This window comes from Phalacrocorax aristotelis, chromosome 6 (assembly GCF_949628215.1).
Source record: "Phalacrocorax aristotelis chromosome 6, bGulAri2.1, whole genome shotgun sequence".
Classification (NCBI taxonomy): Eukaryota; Metazoa; Chordata; class Aves; order Suliformes; family Phalacrocoracidae; genus Phalacrocorax; species Phalacrocorax aristotelis.
Window position 1 is genome coordinate 32920563 of NC_134281.1, and position 20248 is coordinate 32940810.

The 20248-nt window shown below is 50.3% G+C and overlaps 1 protein-coding gene across 1 annotated transcript; it reads right to left on the bottom strand.

Moving 5' to 3' along the window:
• Positions 1 to 7180: 7180 nt before the first annotated feature.
• RGS16 (regulator of G protein signaling 16) lies at positions 7181 to 13434 on the bottom strand. Its single transcript, XM_075096966.1, has 5 exons — positions 13223 to 13434; positions 11816 to 11917; positions 11064 to 11125; positions 9577 to 9743; positions 7181 to 9308 (listed from the first exon to the last, which is right to left on the bottom strand). The coding sequence occupies exons 1-5, from the start codon at positions 13300 to 13302 to the stop codon at positions 9108 to 9110; spliced, it is 612 nt and encodes a 203-aa protein (XP_074953067.1). The 5' UTR covers positions 13303 to 13434; the 3' UTR covers positions 7181 to 9107.
• Between the last annotated feature and the right edge of the window lie 6814 nt (positions 13435 to 20248).

Below are 20248 nucleotides of genomic sequence, written 5' to 3' on the forward strand. Positions count from 1 at the left end.
AGAGCCCTGCCCTAGGAAATGTTTAAACGAGTCTGTCCCGTCTCACTGGCTTTCAGCCAGGAGCTGCTTTGCATCTGCGCACCATGCATGCCAGCTGACGTGCAAGGTCATGCAACCCTGGCTGGCGTCATCCGCCACCGCCCACCACGGGAAGGCAAGGAAGGGGTCCCTCTGCCCAGCCAGAAATCCAGCCACTGCTTAAAATGCCTTCAAAGCCAGGAGCGGCTTTTCTCAGCAGCTGCTCTTCCCTGCTGCTTCCAGGCAAGCACCCCCAGATAATATTTGCTTCCCAGCAAAGTATGTTCTGTCCCCGCCCAGGAAGGAGCAGCCTTGGAAGCATTTTACCCACTCGTGGGGGGATGCTGGGCTTTTTGGAGGGTGTTTGGCAATTTTTTTTTTTCAGCACGCAGCAGAGAGGTCATAAGAAAAGTGCTCTCCCCATACAGTCCCACATATAGAGACCCTGTTTACAAACATATGCTCAGCAGTGGTTCAGGGGCTGAAGGCACAGAGGCATTGAATGCACCAGTGCTGGGGTTTTTTGGGGGTAGGGGTTTGGGGCTTTTTTTGGGAGGTGGGAGTTTGGGTTGGTTTTTTTTTATTTTAAGCTTTTCCTCACCTTTTGCTTGCTGATGTGACGCCCATCTACAAGAAGGGATGGAAGGAGGATCCGGGGAACTACAGGCCCATCAGCCTGACCTCGGTACTGGGGAAGGTTATGGAGCGGTTCATCTTGAGCGCACTCACCAGACAAGTGCAGGACAACCAGGGGATCAGACCCAGTCAGCATGGCTTCCTGACAGGCAGGTCCTGCCTGGCCAGCCTGATCTCCTTCTGTGACCAGGTAACGTGCCTAGTGGATGAGGGAAAGGCTGCAGATGTTATCTACCTGGACTTTTTACTAAAACCTTTGATGCTGCCTCCCACAGTATCCTCCTGGAGAAGCTGGCAGCTCATGGCTTGGACAGGTGTACTCTTTGCTGGGTAAAACACTGGCTGGATGGCCGAGCCCAGAATATTGTGGTGAATGGAGCTAAATCCAGTTGGCGGCCGGTCACAAGCAGGATTCCCCAGGGCTCAGTGTTGGGGCCAGTCTTGTTTAATATCTTTATCAATGATCTGGATGAGGGGATTGAGTGCACCCTCAGTAAGTTTGCAGACAACACTAAGTTGTGCGGGAGTGTTGATCTGCTCGAGGGTAGGAAGGCTTTGCAGAGGGACCTGGACAGGCTGGATCGATGGGCCGAGGCCAGTTGTATGAGGTTTACCAAGGCCAAGTGCTGGGTCCTGCACTTTGGTCACAACAACCCCATGCAACACTAGAGGCTTGGGGAAGAGTGGCTGGAAAGCTGCGTGGCAGAGGAGGACCTGGGGGCATTGGTTGACAGCGGGCTGAGTATGAACCAGCAGTGTGCTCAGGTGGCCAAGAAGGCCAAGAGCATCCTGGCTTGTATCAGAAATAGTGTGGCCAGTAGGAGCAGGGCAGTGATGGTGCCCCTGTACTCAGCACTGGTGAGGCCACACCTTGAATATTGTGTTCAGTTTTGGGCCCCTCACTACAAGAAGGACATTGAGGTGCAGGAACGTCTCCAGAGAAGGGCAAAAAAGCTAGTGAAGGGTCTGGAGAGCAGGTCTTATGAGGAGAGATTAAGGGAACGGGAACTGGGGTTGTTTAGCCTGGAGAAGAGGAGGCTGAGGGGAGACCTTATCATTCTCTACAACTACCTGAAAGGAGGCTGTAGTGAGGTAGGGGTTGGTCTCTTCTCCCAGGTCACTAGCGATAGAATGAGAGGAAATGTCTTCAAGCTGCATCAGGGGAGGTTTAGATTGGATATTAGGAAAAATTTCTTTACTGAAAGAGTGGTCAAGCATTGGAACAGGCTGCCCAGGGAGGTGGTAGAGTCACCATCCCTGGAGGTATTTAAAAGACGTGTATACGTGGCACTTCAGGGCATGGTTTAGGAGACGTGGTAGTGTTGGATTGAGGGTTGGACTTAATGATCCTAGACGTCTTTTCCAGCCTTAATGATTCTGTGATTCTATGATTCTATGAAATCCATCCACATGAAGAAATTAGCCATGCTGCTAAATTTCACCCAGGGAACTCTGAGCTCCAGGTGTGTTTATGCCACAGACAGCATGTTTCTAACTGCACCCATGCTGGCAAGCAGGCAGCTGGCTGCTGCCCTGGCACCAGCCTCCTTGTAGGTAACTTGGTATAAATACAGTGCCACCTGAGGGACCCCAGTCCTCCAGCCCCTCCCATCCACCTGCTATGCATGTGCAGGAAATACGTGAAGGAACCCAGGCTGTGAGGTGCCACCCAGTTTCCCTCACTGCCCTGTAATGTAAGATGAGCTCACCAGCTTGCAGAGCCATGTAACATCCCCAGCCACCTCCACTGAACTATGCCAATTGCAAGATTTAGACCACACTTGAAATGAGGCTGAAACCACATTAATGAATTCATGCCTGGCTTTCTGCAGTACGTTGGTACATGCAGAAACTGGTCATCTGCATATATGCACAGAGACATGGCTGGATGCACAGGGTCATGAATGCAGAAAAGCACACCCTAAAGGGGTGCATGGATGCAGTCCTGCACATGTTTTACATGCATACCCAAATCCTTATGCACCCTGCATTGCTTGCTCATATCGGCATGCCAACATTCACAAATGCATTCGCAACATTCACAAATGCTCTGAAAAGCTCCGCCTGTGCAGGAGTCATATCTCTGCACCTAACTATCATATTGAGCATCCTGCTTTCCACAGCATGCAGCACATCCACAAGGTCTGGAAACATCCCTCAGTCTCTGCATGCAGTTTCACAGTTTGTCTTGCCACAGGTGACCTTGACACAGCCCCACAGGGACAAAGACCATGAAACAATCTCAAATCACTGTCAAGATCCCATTTTAATTCACAGAAATCTGCTGAACTCAACAGCATCTCTCCCAGTTTGACCAGAGCTGGGGCTCTAGCTGCCAATGTTCAGCTTCCCATTTGCAGGCTGGAAAAGAGAGAAAGAAGCAGAGCAGGGGCGCATCACTGACCCAGAGCCAACAATAAGGACATCCAAAAAAAGTCAGTGTTACAGTACATAACAATACCACATCACCCAGCCACCAAGTACAGAAGCCTTCTTCAGCTTGCTGATTTAATTAAAGTAGTCCAGGGAAGATGAAAACCCCCAGGATGGTAGAAACCCAAACCCAAGGATGCTGGGAACAAGGTGTTTGCAACCAGCAGGGCTGTGGCAGAAGTGTCCTGTGCCTGTACACCAGCAAAGAAGGATTTGCTGGTAATGCTTTCCCTGTTTTTCCTCCCTGATCCAAATTGCTTTCCATAGATTCATACGCAACAGCTTAAGATCAAACTCTCAACTTCTGTGACAGGCAGTTTATGGGGAAGAGAAGGTCCTCAAAGGTTTTCTAAAGTATGAGAGTCATGGGGGTCCCCTCCACAACTGTTCCTGTAGCCTCTGGGCTATGTAGTTCCTGCTGTATTCCTTCTGCAAATTCATTATTTGCCCCCATGCAGACAGGGACTCAGATGAGCTGCAGAGACACATGCAGCAGGGAAATCAAGGGCACAATTGAGCAAATCTTCCTTTTCCTCCATCCTGATAGACCCACACACATTTTGCAACCCTTCCCTTGAGATAACATCCGTAAGCATCCACACCCTGGCCACCAGCCACAAATAAACATGAGCTAAAATGCAGCAACAAAAACTGCCTGCCAAAGTCAAAATAAGTTTTAATGTAGCTATGAATAGTGGGATGGCCTTTTCCTTCATGTGCCTGTACTTGCTTCCTTATTATATTTTCAAATGGGAATGGCCCAGAGTTTATATGCTTGGCCATATTGATGTGACTTCCAGTGTTATAACTCAGGCCTGGAAAATAGCCTACAGAAGGATGCAATTTAAACACTGACAGGTGATGCTGTCCATGCAGGAACATCAACCACATTTCACTTTACTGTGGAGTATTTTAACATTTTCTTAATCCACATTTGCTACCTTTTTAGGCTGCTGCTCAATCTTCATCACCACAAAACCAGACCAGCACATCTGCCAGCAGGAGTGGGCTGGGAAGAAGAGGTAAGGGCAACAGCAAGGCAGGCAGGGACCTCACTGAACAGGGCACTGTGTCCCAGTCCCTGGGCAAGGAGAGCAGAGCAGGTCCATTGAAGGCATCCCAGATCAGCCAAAATAGGACAAACAAGGAGCCAGGCTGAGGACCTGAGCTTAAATGCATTTCCTGAGCAGCTGAGGCACCTCTCCAGCAGCATTTCTCCTAGCTGTTTCTCATTCCCTGCTTCTCCCCACAGGCTGAGCCCAGGTTGCAGCTGCACTGGATCAGAACAGCCCTCCAGCACAGGTGGCCCAGCCCCAGGGAGGCAGAGGGCTGCAGAGCCTGGTGCTACCCTCAGCTCCCCAGCAGTGTCAGAAAGCATGAATATTATTATTAATTTTTTCTCAGTTCTGAGGCACCCTTGGGGGTAAGAATCCCTACGCACAGCTGGACCAGATTGGCAACCTTGGCATTTAGCCACACACGTAGTAGAGGGACACGAGCCATATGTAAACACATCACTCATGATTTCTGGCGCTTTATTCAGGCCAAGGCCGTGAAAGTGAAAGCCGCAGAGTGGGAAGCAGTGCAATACAGCTCCTCCCTCCCTGTCAGCTGGCACAGGGGCTGGCAGAGCACTGCTGGGTAAGGTGCTCACAGTATTTGAAACGGCTCAGTGCATCCCCTTTGCTGGTGAGCTTCCTTCAAAAACACATTTAAACAACATTTTGTAGCATTTATTTTCAGACTCTCTTTTAAAAAAGAAATCATGGATGTACACGCATGCAAACACCTATGAATTTGCCTGCATATGTGCGTTGTTATGCATGTGTATCCATTGTGGTGCATGCAACAGAAAGCTCAGCATCCACACACCTAGACATGCACATCCACCTGCCCAAACACGTGTCTTTATGGGGCCACTTATGCACATATGTATGTGCCCTAAGGCTGCTTGGTTCTGCTGGAGTGGGGACCCCCAGCTGCAGAAGGAGACAGGGCAGCTGAGAGGCGATGCCACCCCACCAAGCTGCTGCTGGGAACATGCTGGGTCCCAGGGCAGAGGGAAACTGGTGGTTTTTTCCACCAAATAAATCCACATCCTCTCCCAGCTTATGGAAACCTGGCCCTGGAGCAAATATGTGTCATGCCTGGGGAGGGGCAGCACAAGCCCCCATGCTTGCTCCCCAGAGTTAAAATCTTCTCTGCTGCTTCCAAATTCACAGCCTCTACCCTGGGAAACTTCCATCATGGTTTATTGGAAGCAACCGCAGCTGGATGTGCCCAAAGGCAGTCACGGGAAGTTTTGGCTCTTCTTTCTCAAGGCAATTTTGTGGGTTGGTGGTTTTTTTATCCTCCCAAGGCTTTAAAAGTTTTGTTATATTACCACTGGGTTTTGCCAGCAATTGCAGAGGACACGTTGGACACAGGCATGGTTTTATTGACCAAAGTTTCTCTTTGGGAAGCATCTCGGACTTGTAGAGATTAAACCACAGTGAAAACAGGATACTCTGCTATCATTTGTGAAGTCTAAGCACTACTGCCGAGGCTAAGGCTCAACCTGGCCCATCCATTTCCATGCATAGTGCATCAAGAATGGATGCAGCCCCAAACTTCCTTCTAAAGAAAGCTCAAAAGATTTTCATTCTGATTTTTCTTACTTTTTTGTTGGCCAATTTAAATATTTTTAAATGGACAATCAGTTTTAAATTAACTTCAAGGTATGCAAGACAAAATATTCTCTTTTTTTCAGTTAGAAGCTGCAGTTAAAAAAAATCATTATTTTGTTTCTATCTGCTTTTAGACTGTTTTGCCGCTCTCCCCAAGTCTTTCATGCCAGATAAGTTAAATACTTCCTGGACACACTTCAGCTCATTTCTTCCCTCTGACATGCACTAAGATCAGGTATACATGCAGACTGCTGTAATTCTGAACCGTCTGTCTTGTAAGACAAGACCATGCTTAATGAAATAGTGAATAAAAGATAAGGGGAAGTTTAAACAGCCTTCCTCTGGTTAGGTGGATGAGAACTGTAGGGAATAGAGATAGAGAAGAGTTGATGTATTTTATAAAGAGCGATGATCCTTGGACTGCCATGGATGAGGCATAAAGTGCTGTTATAGATGCAGTTGCTTGTAGAAGGCTTTTTAATGGCAGAGGCTGGCTTGTGCTAATAGTAATGCCTGGGGACCTGAGTGCTCCTGAGTTAGTCACCTATGATGCCGTCTCCTCCTCCTCGGCAGTCTGCTCACACTCTCCTCTGCTGACGCAGGCCAGTTAGTTTTGGCTTCCGAAACACACAGTAAATAGAAAGAAGACAACTTAAAAACATGTTTTGTTTCCTTTTTATTCAAAGCATTAGCATCTGTGTGCTACACTTGGATGCTCCCCTCCCTGCATCGCTCGTGCCGCAGGCAACCCTCCAGTGCTCCCTCAGTCCCTGGAGGTGCACACACCATGCACCCTGCCTCTGCCCTCCTACAGTATCCCGTAGGGACACGGGGGACTCCTCAGACCTCAGAGACAGCACATGCTGCAACAAGGGTAGGATGTTTTCTAATATCTCCTCTAGAGCCAGACAATTCCCCCCTTGTAAATGGATTCAATCATCAGCTGAGTTACCAACGAAAATCAAATATTATTTATGACACCAACTCAAAAGCAGTTTTTGCAAACAGCAGCCTTAACTTGAGTCCTCCTATGTTTTTAAGACAACTGTGTCTTACTGATATTAAATAGGTATTGGGAACTGCAGTCCTGTAAAGTGCTCAGAAAATGGCGAGCAATACAAACAGTACTGAACACCCTGGCAATTAATATATTAAAAACTTAACTTCTGCTTCCTTTCTTGCTGTGAACTGTTCAAGTCTCTTCAATAAGCCAAATACCATGAAGCTTTACTCTTCACAAGTCTTCCCCTTCTTTTTGTGTTCCTGACATTGAAACTTTTAAAGCGACTGTAAATGCCCCTTGAGGCATCCAACACAAGCAGCTTTCTTTAGTATGCTTTGCAAGGTGTCCAAAATTAGAACGTAACAATTAATTGAAAGCCCACAACCAAAAAAAAAGGTGTTGTCACAGTATTTTCCTCTTTACATTTTATTTTATAATGACAATACTTTGTTAGAAATGGAAACAGACCATTGTGTGTTGTTCACTTCAGTAACACAACAAAGGTGGTTCCAGTTGTAAAAATAAATAATAATTAAGAAAACAGCTAAAATCTCCCTGTAAACACAGCCAGGACCCACCGAGGCTCAGAGGTAGAACCGGGATGGGGAAAGATGGAAGAGGACTTAGAATAATGACCCCAAACTGGTCCTCGGTCCCTTGCTCTGCTCAAACAGCTGCACAAAGCCCGAGAGATCCTGTGCTCCTGCCAATGCTGGGGGAGCAAAAGATGGTTCCCTTGGCAAGGAGTGAGTACCAGTGGGATAAGGACCTCCAGGTTTGGTCTTTAGGGATAAATGGAGGTACACATGGCAGCCTCAGGCTGTATCAGTAGGAAACAATGCTAGTAGCACGTTCCTGGGAACCCAGCACAGGCCACTGGTGGGCTTCCCATCACCCACCCACACAGCTGCTGGCACTGTTGCTGCCAAACAGGATCCATAGCTTTTCAGGGAGGCTGCAGGACCCAGAAACACCTGCTCATAAGGGCTTTCTGAAGAGCTCACACCACAGGCCTGAACTGATGAAATGTCCTGCTGCCCCACGACACTGAATTCACAGCATTTTGCTTGGCTCCCTGGGTTTCTGGTAAAGTGCTGTGGCTGCAGACCGGTTTCACCAGCCAAGGGAATGCCAAGTCCAATTTTAAACCAGAGGAAAGCCCCAAGTTTTCTCTCCCGTATGTAAAAAATAAGTTTTCAATATGATCACTCACCAAAGTGCCTGTTTTACATCGCTATTCTCTGTCTAGGACAAGCTGCTAGTCTATGTGCAGAGATGCCATCCACATCTTTAAGGAGAGAAAGGAAACAGCACAGAATGCAAAGCATCCTTTTACTGCCGTCAATAGTTCTCTGAGCTCATGGGAAACCCGCCACCTTAGACCCCTCTAACAGCCCTGCCTGACCGCAGCTCTCGCTGCTGCTATTCACATACCTTGCTCCATGGTCATGTTACAGATCTGTCTGAACATCCTTCAAGTTATTATACAGAAAAGGTGGGAAGCATGCTAAATGCTACAATATCCAAAATTAATTTACAAGCTCCTTGGAGCAAGGGACATGCATATGCTTTGAGCAGTGCTTTTCTAATAAATATCTATATAATAATAATGATGATAAAATAAATAACAGTAATAGTAATCCAAAGTTATGCATGTGACCTAAGATTATGTGCAATCTAAAGGTCATGCAGTTTAAGCAAGGGATAAAAACGTCACTGCTAGGGACACGCTGTACTGGAAGAAGGTGTAAAGCTTTCATGCAGAGCATGCGTAGGAAACAGCAGCATAAGGATCTCAGGATCAGGAGAAGGCAGGCACAGTGTCCCTCCAGCTGAAGATGCCACATAGTCTTTGGACTTTTATCCTCACCATTCCCTCATAGAAAAAGCCCTGCAGGCAGGTCTGGGGCAGTTGCCCTGGGCACCACGGGAATCACAGGCTCCTGCACTGGCTCTGCAGCCAGCAGCTGATGCTGCAGGTCAGAGGCAGGCTGGAGCGCTCTGGTCACAGATGCTCAGGGGAATCTAGCCTCTTTTTCCCAGGCTTGCAACTCAAATCCTATTTCTTTCTGTCCCTGTGGTGGTGCAGGTCTCTGGTTGTGCTGCAAGGGGAGGCATCGGGCACACGCTGGCATGTGAGCCGTTCCCACCTGCTCTGCTCCTCCGGGGAGGGAGGACCTCTCTTCCCAGCAGCTCGGTGAGAAGCAGAAGCACTTGAGGTCCTGGGGATCCTCCTGAAATTCCAGGACTTCAGCGAAAACCCCACCGCACAGACCTCAGTCCTTGCACGCTGCCTCTCAGCCTCTGCCTGGTCCCCCAGCCTGTCCCCATGCAGTGGATTCAGGCTCGGGTCAGGTATGCGACCGCTTGCTGATGCCGCGGCTGGTGGCCTGCTTGGTCATGTCCTGGTAAGAGGCAGACTTCAGGAACCGGGGGTAGGAGTCCTTCTCCATCAAGGTGCGGGTCTTGGCCTGGGCTTCATTGAAGCAAGCAGAAGTGGCACCTGAAAGGTTCTTCCGGGTAATCTCCCTGGTTTCGTGGTCAATATTCACCTGCAAGGAAGCAACATCCACAAAGATTAACTCAGTGTTAACTCCCCTCCCATGGGGGAATGAAAACTGTTTTCTCCATCTTCAGAGAAGGGTGAAGATGCTTGCAAGCCTTTACATCCCTCTGTGTTGTTGAAATCCCACGTGTAGTTGAAATGAAAGCTCTCATGAGCCATAACACATATTCCCACTTTAATAAAACCTACCAGGATATTTTATTCATTTCTCACCCTATTCAATGCCACAGGACAGAAGCAGAAAATGCTCTCACCTCCCTGGGGGCCTCACTTTGGACAAACTCCTCAAAGATCCTGTTGGCCTTGGAGGCCAGCTTAGTTTTCGACCGGGTCTTTTTGAAGTCCTCACAAGCCAGCCAGAAGTCAAGGTTCTCCTCACTGAACTCTGTCTTCAGGAAGGTGTGGAAGGCTGTCACCCCACCTGGGGAGGGGAGAGAATAGCAGTTAACAGGGCAGAAGAGGGGGAGGAAGAGGAGGATGGCTGCCAGATGCGGTGCTGCTGGCAAGCATCGCCCTGGGAGCTCAGACCATGACATCTGCAGATTTCCTTTCCCTCCAGGCAAATTCCACCCTCTGAGACATTGCTAATTGGCCACTAGACTCCAATAAAATCCTTTCCCACAGACAAGTAATCCTCTGTTTTATTTATCTGACCTTTCTGTAATGAGGCTTCAGAGTATTTTCTTTACAGCTTCGGAAAAGAGCTAATTCTACCTAAGGAGAAATCCACTGAGGTATCATTACGCCTGCAGGAACCAAGCAGCAATGGCTTTATTTTTATTTCTCAGCTGAAATCTAGGGGGAACGAGATGCTGAGGAGTATGGGAGAATAATTGCAGCAAGGATTTCAGAGCCAGGCTGGGGGGATGTATTAAGTTACAAAGCTGGAAATGCTTGTTAGCCATCACAGCACGTGAGGAAGGCTGGAAAAAAAAATATGCTTATCCTCAAACTAGCACTATGGAAGGACTTTTTCTTGCTGTGGAATAGCTTTTAAGGTAGCCAACTACTTTTGTATTAAAATTTGGCACTTCTGCCATTATGGACCTGCTTTAAAGCTCAGTGTAAGGAAGGGACTACTTGTGGGACTCAAAAAGAGTTTCTCTCTCTTGGGTCTGGAGGTACTAGGGAGAGAGGGAGACAGCACCTTACAGGAACCCTGCGCATCACCATATGGATAGCAAATACTGGAGGGAAAAGCAGTTATGTGTAATTCAGTGAAGCAGCTGAATTCCTTTTCCCTGTGGAAGAGCCATCCCTGGAGGCACAGGACAGACAGACAGAGGGCAGCAACGCAGTTTTCTAAGCAGCAAAAGCCTGTGGGGAGGTGGCTTCATTGCTGTACAAGGGAGGACACTGAGAGCAGACACACTGCCTTCTGAGTGTGGAGAACGGGACGGTATGGTGTGACATTCACCCTGACTGACTGCTGCACACAGGATGCCCATGATGATGCTCGTGTCCTGAGGCAGCAGCAAAGCATTGCGAGACAGTTCTTGCGTCCCCCAGAAAGCACCCATCCAAAAGAAAAGGGTACAACTTCACAAGCCAGGCAATAAACCTCATGCATCAGCTCTGTCAGGGCAGGAAAGGGGCCTCTTTCTAAATCCTAAACCATCTCATTTGAGGAGACAAGATTTCCTTGTACACTGACTCCCGGCATACAGTCACCCCCTTGCTTACAGGGATCATGTTCATCCTATACACTCTCACCAAGAGAAGAAAATAAGATCCTACTCACTTTTACTCTTCAGGAGCTGGTCGAAGGACTCCCTCCATTCAAGTACCTCTTGTGAGGAGTCTCTGGAAAATACAAAAAGATGTAAGGCTCACTGTCCCACCACCAACACACCTGCCCTACCATGAAGGACGGGAGCACTTCAGTCAAACAGCCCCATTAACGGGAGACAGCACAAAAATTAAGGCAGCAGCACTCGGTAGGAAACCAAAGCGAGACCCCAGTGTCCATTACCTGTGGGCTCTCTTTCCTTTCTCCCTTTCTTTTACTTTCCCCGACAGCTCACCACACTTCAGCTCCATAGCGCAGCTTTGGCCAGGTAGCTTCTCTAGAAGATATGCAGAGAAGCCCTCTTCTGCTGGTACAAGCCCAGCAGAGCCTTCTCTGCAAGAAGGCGCCTTGCCTTCAGCAGCAATATTTAGTATTTTATTTTTAATGCTGCCTGCATTCCCTGGGTGTCCCCGGCAGTGGTCGAAGACACCAGGAGTTGCGGGAGCCGCCTGAGTTTCTGACCTTTTGCTAAGGACCTGCTTTCCTGTGCCTAATGCCAGAGCATCAGTTCTCCAGTCTGATTTTATAACTGGTGGAGCTGGGAAGTGATCCGCCTTCCCTGCCTGCTGGGGTGGGACCACGGGGAGGGTGAGCTGCATTCTGTCCTCTCTGCTATGCAGATGGGCAGGAGCATTCCCCAGGACAGCCTGGTCCACGGGGACCTGTCCTGGGCTGAAGCTGGGACGTTGCACTGCTTGGCTTACCTCCGCCTGGAGCCCAGCTGCAATTTGCTGGAGGTCCCAATCCTGTGTCCCAGCTCTGGTTTATGAAGCAGAATCCCTAAGCGGGTCTTCAGATCCTTGGCTCTGGAAAGGAGGAAAGGGAGAGGTGGGATTGCAGGACTGCCAGACTGCAGCTGCCACTCCCCCGCCTCACAGAGGCTGCACTCCATGGACCCGACAAAGCTTGGTGGGGCAGCCCTCAGTCTTCAGCTTCAGCTGCTTCTTTGCTTCTAATGTATAAAATAAATGCTCCCCCAATTGCTTTTTCTGCTCTTTGGCAACTACACTCAGCAGAACATTAAGCCCAGGGGACTGTTTCCTCCCGCTCGCTTCCCAGGTAGTGCCACATGCATTTATAAAGCACAGCGAGCTTTTTCCTCTGGGGCAGGTAACAGAGCAGCTGCTGAGTGCCCAGCTGGAGCCCCCACCACCCCCCTAGCTCCCTGGAGCTAAACTGGCTCCTTTTCCCATCCCCTTCTCCTGGCAGTGCTATGCTGCTCTCCAAACACTGGAAAAACACAGTGATTGCTTTCTGCTCAGTAAAGCAGGAGCATCTCCCTGCTGAGAGGCTGCTGCAGGAGGGCTAATGCTTCCCTGCTTTTTTTTGGGGGTGTCCGTGAGTCACCAGGGTCCTACCACCATGCCATGGAGATGGCTGCACTCCCCCGTGGCACCATCCACCTACTCCATGTCTTTGAGACCCAGCGAGCCTGGTGGCAGCACGATGCTCCCGTGCCAGAGCCCTCTATGCGAGACCCTGGGATGCAGCTGCCTGTCACCACAGCTCTGTGGTGGTGGCACGGAGGCACCCACCTGCCGGGAGATGTCTGCAGCAATATGGCTGGAGCTGCTGCTAAAGCGGCTCCTCTCCCCAGGGTCCCCCCAAGGCAGCGCGCGGCCCTGCTGCTATTTGTGTGCTGCAGCTCATTCAGGCATCCCAAGGCACTCATACAAAAATAAGTGTTTAAATGTCAAGCCGGCGGCGTGGGGCTCTGTAGCCATGTTTGGCAGGAGGAGAAACATGTCACTTAACATTTCGACCGTGTTGACAAAAATAGTCCTGCTGCTGTCAACCTGAAGCAAGTTCTGCAGAGATGGAGCCAGAAAAACAACCCTCGTGTGTTCATCCACCTGGACACACACAGGGCAGCCCTAGCCAGCCTCCTCTTCCCCTGCATGTTTTACATCTGTGCTCCCCTCCTGGGGATACAGCCAAAACAAATCACACAGGCCATCCTTCACTGCATGTTTCCTTGCACTCTGCACCCCAATATCTACCAAAACATCACGGCCACAGGAACAGAGGCTGGCCCAGCCACTCCAAAGTTAGGTGCATCTTTTCCAGCTAACCCTCTGCATCCCAGAACTGTGGTATGGCAAAGCCCTTACCTTTCCAGGCAAGTGATGGGGAGTGCAGCTAACCCCCGGCACATGCTGAGAGCTGGGCACCCAGGCATCCAGCAAGTCATCGGGTCCTTACAGCAACAACAGCAGCAGCAGCAGCAGCAGCAGCATGCAACAGGCAGCTACGGCACCACCTGCACCCGTGGTCATGTGCTGTCGTCTGGAAAAGTGGTGAGGAGCCGTGCTTTATATCGGGTGGGAGGCGGGAGAGCTGGGAGGGGGACCCAGCATCGCTCCAGCCTCCAGCCAACCAAAAGCTGCTCTGGCAGCGCCCTGTGAAGATAACAGCTTAGGTAGGTTTCTTTTGTACTGCTAAGGGAGGGGGGGAATGGGAGGCCCAGGCTTGTCCTTGAGCATCACAGTCATAACTGCTTCCTCGATAACAGGAAAAAACAGGCTTGTTTCCACCGACGTGCAGAGCGTGCTGAGTAACTGCCGGCAGGCGGGTACGCAAATGGGGAGAGTGAGAGGGACAGGACAGATGCCTTAATGCACGGCAATTAGTCAGCTCCATCCTGCTGCCTGAGGACTTCCAATCCTCCCAGCACTGCAGAGGCTGTCATGGTGGCATTGCAGCAGCACACTTTTACCCAGGTGGTTTAAACGGGGGATGCCAGTCCCCAGCAGAGTCAGGCTGTTTTGCAGCATCCCAGGGGCAGATGCAAAGTCCGGGGAAAGGGTTTGCGCTCCCCAGGACAAAGCAATACACCTCCCCTTGCACTGCATATAGAGCAGAAGGGTGTAATGTTTCCACATTTCCCCAAATTACGCTGCCAGTCCACAGTTAGAATAAATAAGGACTGATGTCTGACCCCACATACTGGCAGAAGTTGTACTTATTCATCACAAATTCTCTGCTGGGTTTATGGTGGGAGAAGAGAAGGGGAGGGAATGCACATCAAAGAAAGTCTGAGCAAAACATGGGAAAGCATCTGATAAAGGTGGGTCCAAATGTGAACTGAAGATTGAAAGAGACTAAAAACAGGGTAAAGGCTGGAAACTGGAAAGGAAGGACTGAACCAGCAAAACAGAAGGATGAAGAGAAAGAGTTCAACCAGTGTCAGACACTGCACACCAGGAACACCAAGATCTGGTGCAACAAGCAGAGAGGCCCATGACAGCAAGCAGGTCCCCCATGCCAAGGTCAGGCTCATGCAGGGTCCCAGAGAGCTGCCCTCCCTTCAGTTCCCCAGTTGGTAGCTCTCGGAGCTTTAGGAGCGACCCTAAACCCCCCTGCCCGTGGTTGTCCTGGGGCAAAGGTAAGAGCTGCCATCTCCATTCCTCATCCTCTTCCTTCCTCCCCACTTGGTCCATGCTATTACCAGCTCTGTAGCCAGCACGGACATTTTTCCGGAGCTCAGGTTGTCTCCTACCCTTGCTACCTGCATTAATCACACGTGAGACATTGCTGGAGCAACTTGCCTGTGGGAGATGAGCTGTGCCAGGGGAGGTGGCAGCACACAACCATCTCAGCCCCAGGCGAGGGAGAAAGGTTCCCCTCAAGCTGCCTTCAGGGAAGAGAAGCATGAGGATATCAGGATAGGTGACTTTCAGAGGACCACTAAGCAGCTCAGCTCCCTTGAACTGTAATGGGGACTCCTACCTTTCTCCCACCACTTAGAAAAAGCTACTGAATTTTCTTGCCCACAGCTAGCCAAAAAAAAAGCGTCAGAACTAATGACCAAACACATGTTTTTAGCTCCTGTCTTGGCTTTAATGACAAGACCAGGCTCTTCCTGACAGCTCTGGTTTTTTTCACTTGAATAAAAGTTTAAGGCTTCTTGGTTAGCAGATATTCAGCTACAGATAAATGTTTGGACCTATGGAAATCTCCTGTTCATATCTTCCCTGTGCCTTAAAGTCATGATTAGAGCTGTGATCTTTGCTGTGGATTTAAGGAAAGAAGGGGCAGAATAAGGGTGAGAGGGCTGTAAAATTGCCTTTGCCTGTACAGATGCTAAGAAGGTCTGTGCATGCCCACAGCATAGACATCACTTAGGTGGACATAACATAGGTTTTGGAATTGCTTGGCCACATCAGCCTGGTGCCCCACTCCAGCTCACTGCCATCCTGATGTGCGTGTAGGCTCCTGGTACCCACAGGAGAGGGTCACACCCGGGTATTTCAGCACTGGCCATACACACATACCCTTTGCACTCACCTCATAGCTGCAGCTGTTGGCCAGCAATAACAGCCACGGGCCTGGGGTGGTAACAGCCCTCCTCCTCCATTACATGCCTCCCTCCCTATCTCCTCCCCAGTTCTCTGCTCAGATGCAGTGCTCAGTGATGCCCTGCTGTTGTTTTGTCTTATCATTTTGGGCCATGCTTGGTGTTAAGCGGGACTTGATCTGTGTCCTTTTTCCCTTTAAAACTGTGCTCTTGCACTGCAGCCTGTTCTCCCACCTACACAATTGCAAAGTCACAAGATGCTCTAGTGTCTCTCCCTGGTGTTTGATGCATCCCCTGAGCAGGTTGTACCTAGAGCAAAACCTCCAGGAGGCTGGGCATGTGTTACAGACACAAAGGACAGATGACTTCTGGCAGCAAGTCCGTGGTCCCTGAGACAGCCGCTGTGCTGGGAGCCATGGGCTGCTTGAAGCAGCTGGGGAAATGTAACTGTACGGCAAAAACACAGCTGGCATGGCAGCAACAACCATGGCCCATGGGAGAGGAGCATGGGTGATGCAAGCCATAGCAGAGAAACTCTGCAGATTTCTGCCTTGATATTACAGCCTACTGAAACCTCCACGTTGCTTCAGCCCCTGCCGCCCCACTGCTTTCCCCCCCCCAGAAATAGTGTGTTTGGCAAGTGCTTTTGTGGTTTTTGCCTTGTACCCTCTGTAGCAGCTTTTGAAGCACTTGGCTGAGGTGAAGGCAGAGCTGATGGCGAGGCAGAAGTGCGGAAACACCTGCAGTGGGACTTGGTCTCTGCAAGCCCCCACAGAAAGGAGAGACCTCTAGAAATCCTCAGTGGGAGGGAAAGACTCAATCGAAGGCTGTGTCTTCTTGGGCACCACAGTCACTCAGCCAGAAGAAGCACAAAGCTGTAGGAAATGCCACGATCACAATGGGGTCCCACGCTTGGGTGTTTGAAACCAGTGCATGGCTCTGGGACACGGCACAGTGCCAGTACCACATGGACGGGTCTGAGCCCAGTGACAGGAACATTTTGGTGACATCTTCCCTGCCAAGGCTGGGACAGACCCTCCTCCCACTCTGCCATGGCCACCAGCCCCCTGCACAAACCACTGTATGGCAGCTCTGCTCCCTTGGGCAGCTTTTTTAACTCTCCCCTTCAATGGGGTGGGAGATGCTGTTCAAGGATAGGCAGCTTACGAACATGGGATGCGGTAGGTGCAATATTTTATAATTCAGAGCTCTTCAGTAGGGTTATGCAATAACCTCCATGCCCAACGACGTACATGTACTCAGATGTCTTTATTCCGCTCTATATCTAATTTAATTACGTGCTTCCTGTCTCATTTAGCTTAGCAGCCTCCCGCGGCTCCAGCTCAGTTGCCTCTATTATCAGTCCTTGTTTTGGAACACAAAAAACTCATCTGTGTCGCAATGCCTCGGGATGGCTCCCTTCCCGTATCAGTGCAGCAGCCTTGCCGGCGGTAAGCCCACCTCCCATCCATGGGGACTGGCTCTCAGGGTTTCATTTCCACCAGGGAGGTCCCGACAACCCAGGCAGGGTGCACCGGGGGGGACCCTACGTGCTTGGGCTGGAAGATGACTGGACCACTTGCAGTTGAGATAGCAGCATTCACAGCTGGCCAGTGACACACCAGCAAAGGGATTTGCAGGGGTACAGCTACCAGCTTCTCCATCAGAAGAAAACACAAAACCACTCAGCCCCAGATGTTGCTGCTATTGTTTCTGGGTTAGCATTTTTGAAGCACCAGCAACCTTGAAAAACAGGAAAATAAAGTTTTCAGCCCCAAAACTAAACAAATTATGCAGGTAACAGGGAAATGAGGGACTGCTGACAGGGTGCAAAGGACCTTGTGTATTTGTCCCAAAGCACAGCCAAGATCTGAAGAGATATTCTGGTACCAGGTAGCTTTGTATTTTTATATGGTTTGAGTGGAATAAGAAGGAGAGGGTACAGAAATAGATGGGAAGGGGAGTCAGGGAGGAGGAGGAGAGGAAGAGTCAGGGCAAGCCACGCTGCTGGGGTCTCGCTGCATTGCAGAAGATGTGGCCCAGACCTGCTCACTGAGGAGCCTAACACCTGATTTCTCCTAAACTGATGGGAAACCACAGAGGTGGCAATCAGGAAGAGTAAAGCCTGAGGACAGCACTGCACGCTCCCTGCATTGCGCCAGCAGAGACTGCCAGAAGCCTGGCAAGACCCCCAGGGCTGCCTACATGAAATCAGGGAGGTGCTGAAAGCAAAGGAGTAGATGGAAGAGACTTAAAGGCACTGCTCATGTTGCACAGCCCCTTCCTCCCCCAGCAAGTTGTTGTTAAGCTCTGGTTGCATTTAAGGAGAGATGTAGGCAAAGGAGATAGGGAAAGATGTGCTGGCAGGGGATCACCAGTGATGGGAGGTTGCTGCTGTGCTGGCAGGAGTGCAGCATCACTTAGAAGCTGGTGATGGTGCCCAGGAGGAGTAGGGAAGCCACCAAGGCCACAGCAGCAGCAGGGTGTTTGCAAAGGGTTCCCAAGGAGCCACACTGCAGCTGGGTCTTGGCACAGGTCACAGCTTGAGTCTGGGACAGCTGGGCTGCTGCGGGATGCCATGTCCATGTGGCTGGAGGTGAGCCTTGCTCCATCTGTGCCTCCCTGCCCAGGGTAACCCCCACCCCATTGCAGGATAGGCAGCTGCCCGTGCAGGCAGTGACACTTGTCCCTTGGTGGCTCCTGTGCAACAACAGGCCCTCACCATAACCCACGGGGCGTTTAATTGATTCCCAACAAAAGCACACTCTGTGTTCACATGAAGCACGAGAGGAAATAGCTGCTCTGGAAATTTGCAGCAGTGCGGAAAGAGATTATTGAAATAAAAAAATTAGAATTACAAATGAGCTTTTCAAGGGGCAGCTGTTATCCACTCTGCTCACGTGCTCTCTTTGCACAGTGCTGGAGCACATCTGCATAGGGAGAGGTACCTGACAGCAGGTATTTTTAATCTTCTCTTTCTGTTCCCAGCACCTGCTCTTTAAAGCCACTGAACAGGAGGGGGGGGGGGGAAAGGCAATGGCTAAATTTATCCTAACTAAGAGGAGAGACAGAGCAACACTAATGGCAGATCCTTCCTTGGATGCATGTAAATTATTTTGGCTCAGAGACAGGCTTAGAGAAAGAAGCAGCAGATGAAAAGAAAAAGCAATAAAAAAAAAAAAAAAGGAAGGGAATTAGGGCAAAAAGAGAGGGATAGAAAGAAGGCAGAGGTACTGATAAATCCCACTGCACTGATTTCCAGAGAAAAACAGGCTCATTTAATTTTTGTTTCTAAATACAACCCTGTGGAGACGAAGTAGCAAACACTCACCCCTTGGCAGGGAGGGAAGGCTGTGTACCAGGCAAAGAGTGCCCTGAGTACACTCAGGGCTAGGCCAGATCCAGGTCACTGCTCTCCCTCACTTGCCAGACCTGCTCAGAAGATGCTCTGCTTGGCCTCAGCCCTTCCCCATTTAAGCCCTTTACTCCAGCCGAGTTGCAACCCCCATGAAGTTGCTTCAGCCCACACTACCACAGACCTCCCACCATGCAATTTCCTGCTAATACCCCCAACTGCCATCACTCTGATCCCTGCCCCTACTAACACCTCCCCTTTCCCCTTTAGTACCTGGGATTGCCCTCAGCTGCTGCCCAACCCTTTCCCAGCAAGCCCAGGCTCATCCAGACTCCTTAAACTCTCCCTTGGGACTCACCAACTCACTCTGACTTATCTGGCTTTTGCTGCCTGTCTCTAGCTGGTGCACATCATGGTCCCCAAATGTGTCTTCCCTGCCTGCTAAGCTAACCCTTGCCTTTCTGGTTTCTTGCTTGTTTGCTGCCATCCCCGCTTCCGACCCTCATCCTGGGTTTGTTGGTGACTCACCAGCCTAGTCCTACTCACTTCTCCCCTGTCTATCCTCCAAGGATGGATCAAGCTGAGACCTCAATGTAAGCTGCCTGCTGGAGGCTGGGGTTTCTTTTTATAGGTGGAGAAAGTATTTGTTTGCTCTTCGTGGCCTGATTGTGCTTGATCCATCCACACTGCTCCTTTTCCTGGGAGCACTTGCTTGTGCATCCCCCACCACTGGTCCTGGTATGGGGAGCAGACCTGGCGCTTGTTTTCATGCTTGGCAATAAGGCAGCATGACCAGAACGCTGCCAGAGGGGCAGGTGGGAGCCATGCCACCCATGGTGTCAGGTCCGAAGGAAAGGCTGATGCCCAAGCTGTGCCACTTTTGCCATGGCAACTTCTGGCTGCATGTCAGTGTGTGTAATGGGCTGATAAAGAGTGTTTTCTCCCTAGACATGGCCACTTTTCCCCACAGAATGGCAGGATATGCACAGAAGCAATCAGGCTGGAGAGAGCTGACAGGCTGTTTCAGCAGCCCCTTGTCCTGTCCCATCCCCCACCCCCACCCCCTGGTCCCAGCAGGGAGAGACATGCTTGGTTTTCCATTTTCCCCCGAAGCATGGGTTGAACAAGCAGTTACCCACTGCTGCAGCCCTGGCTTCCCCCTGGGAAGGTCCTGCAGATTTATGTGTGGTTTCCATGAGGTACCCGCTTCAGCACAGCAGGTAGTTTGTCTGCGATAAAGGACTGCTCAGACCACCCATCTGCACCGGCCACCACCCCTCTCCATGCTGCCTGCCTCCACTGGCTGAAGCCAGCGCTCCTGCTCAGCTCCAACCATGGCTACTCCCTGGGCAGACGCTAGCAGCCCCTCACTGCAGGGAACATTTGCTGCAGCCTTCTCCATGAACGGCTGCTCCTGATGTTGCTTGTGCTCAGGTCCTTGGCTTTGGGGTTTGGGGTAGGCAATCCATCACAGGCAGCAAGAGG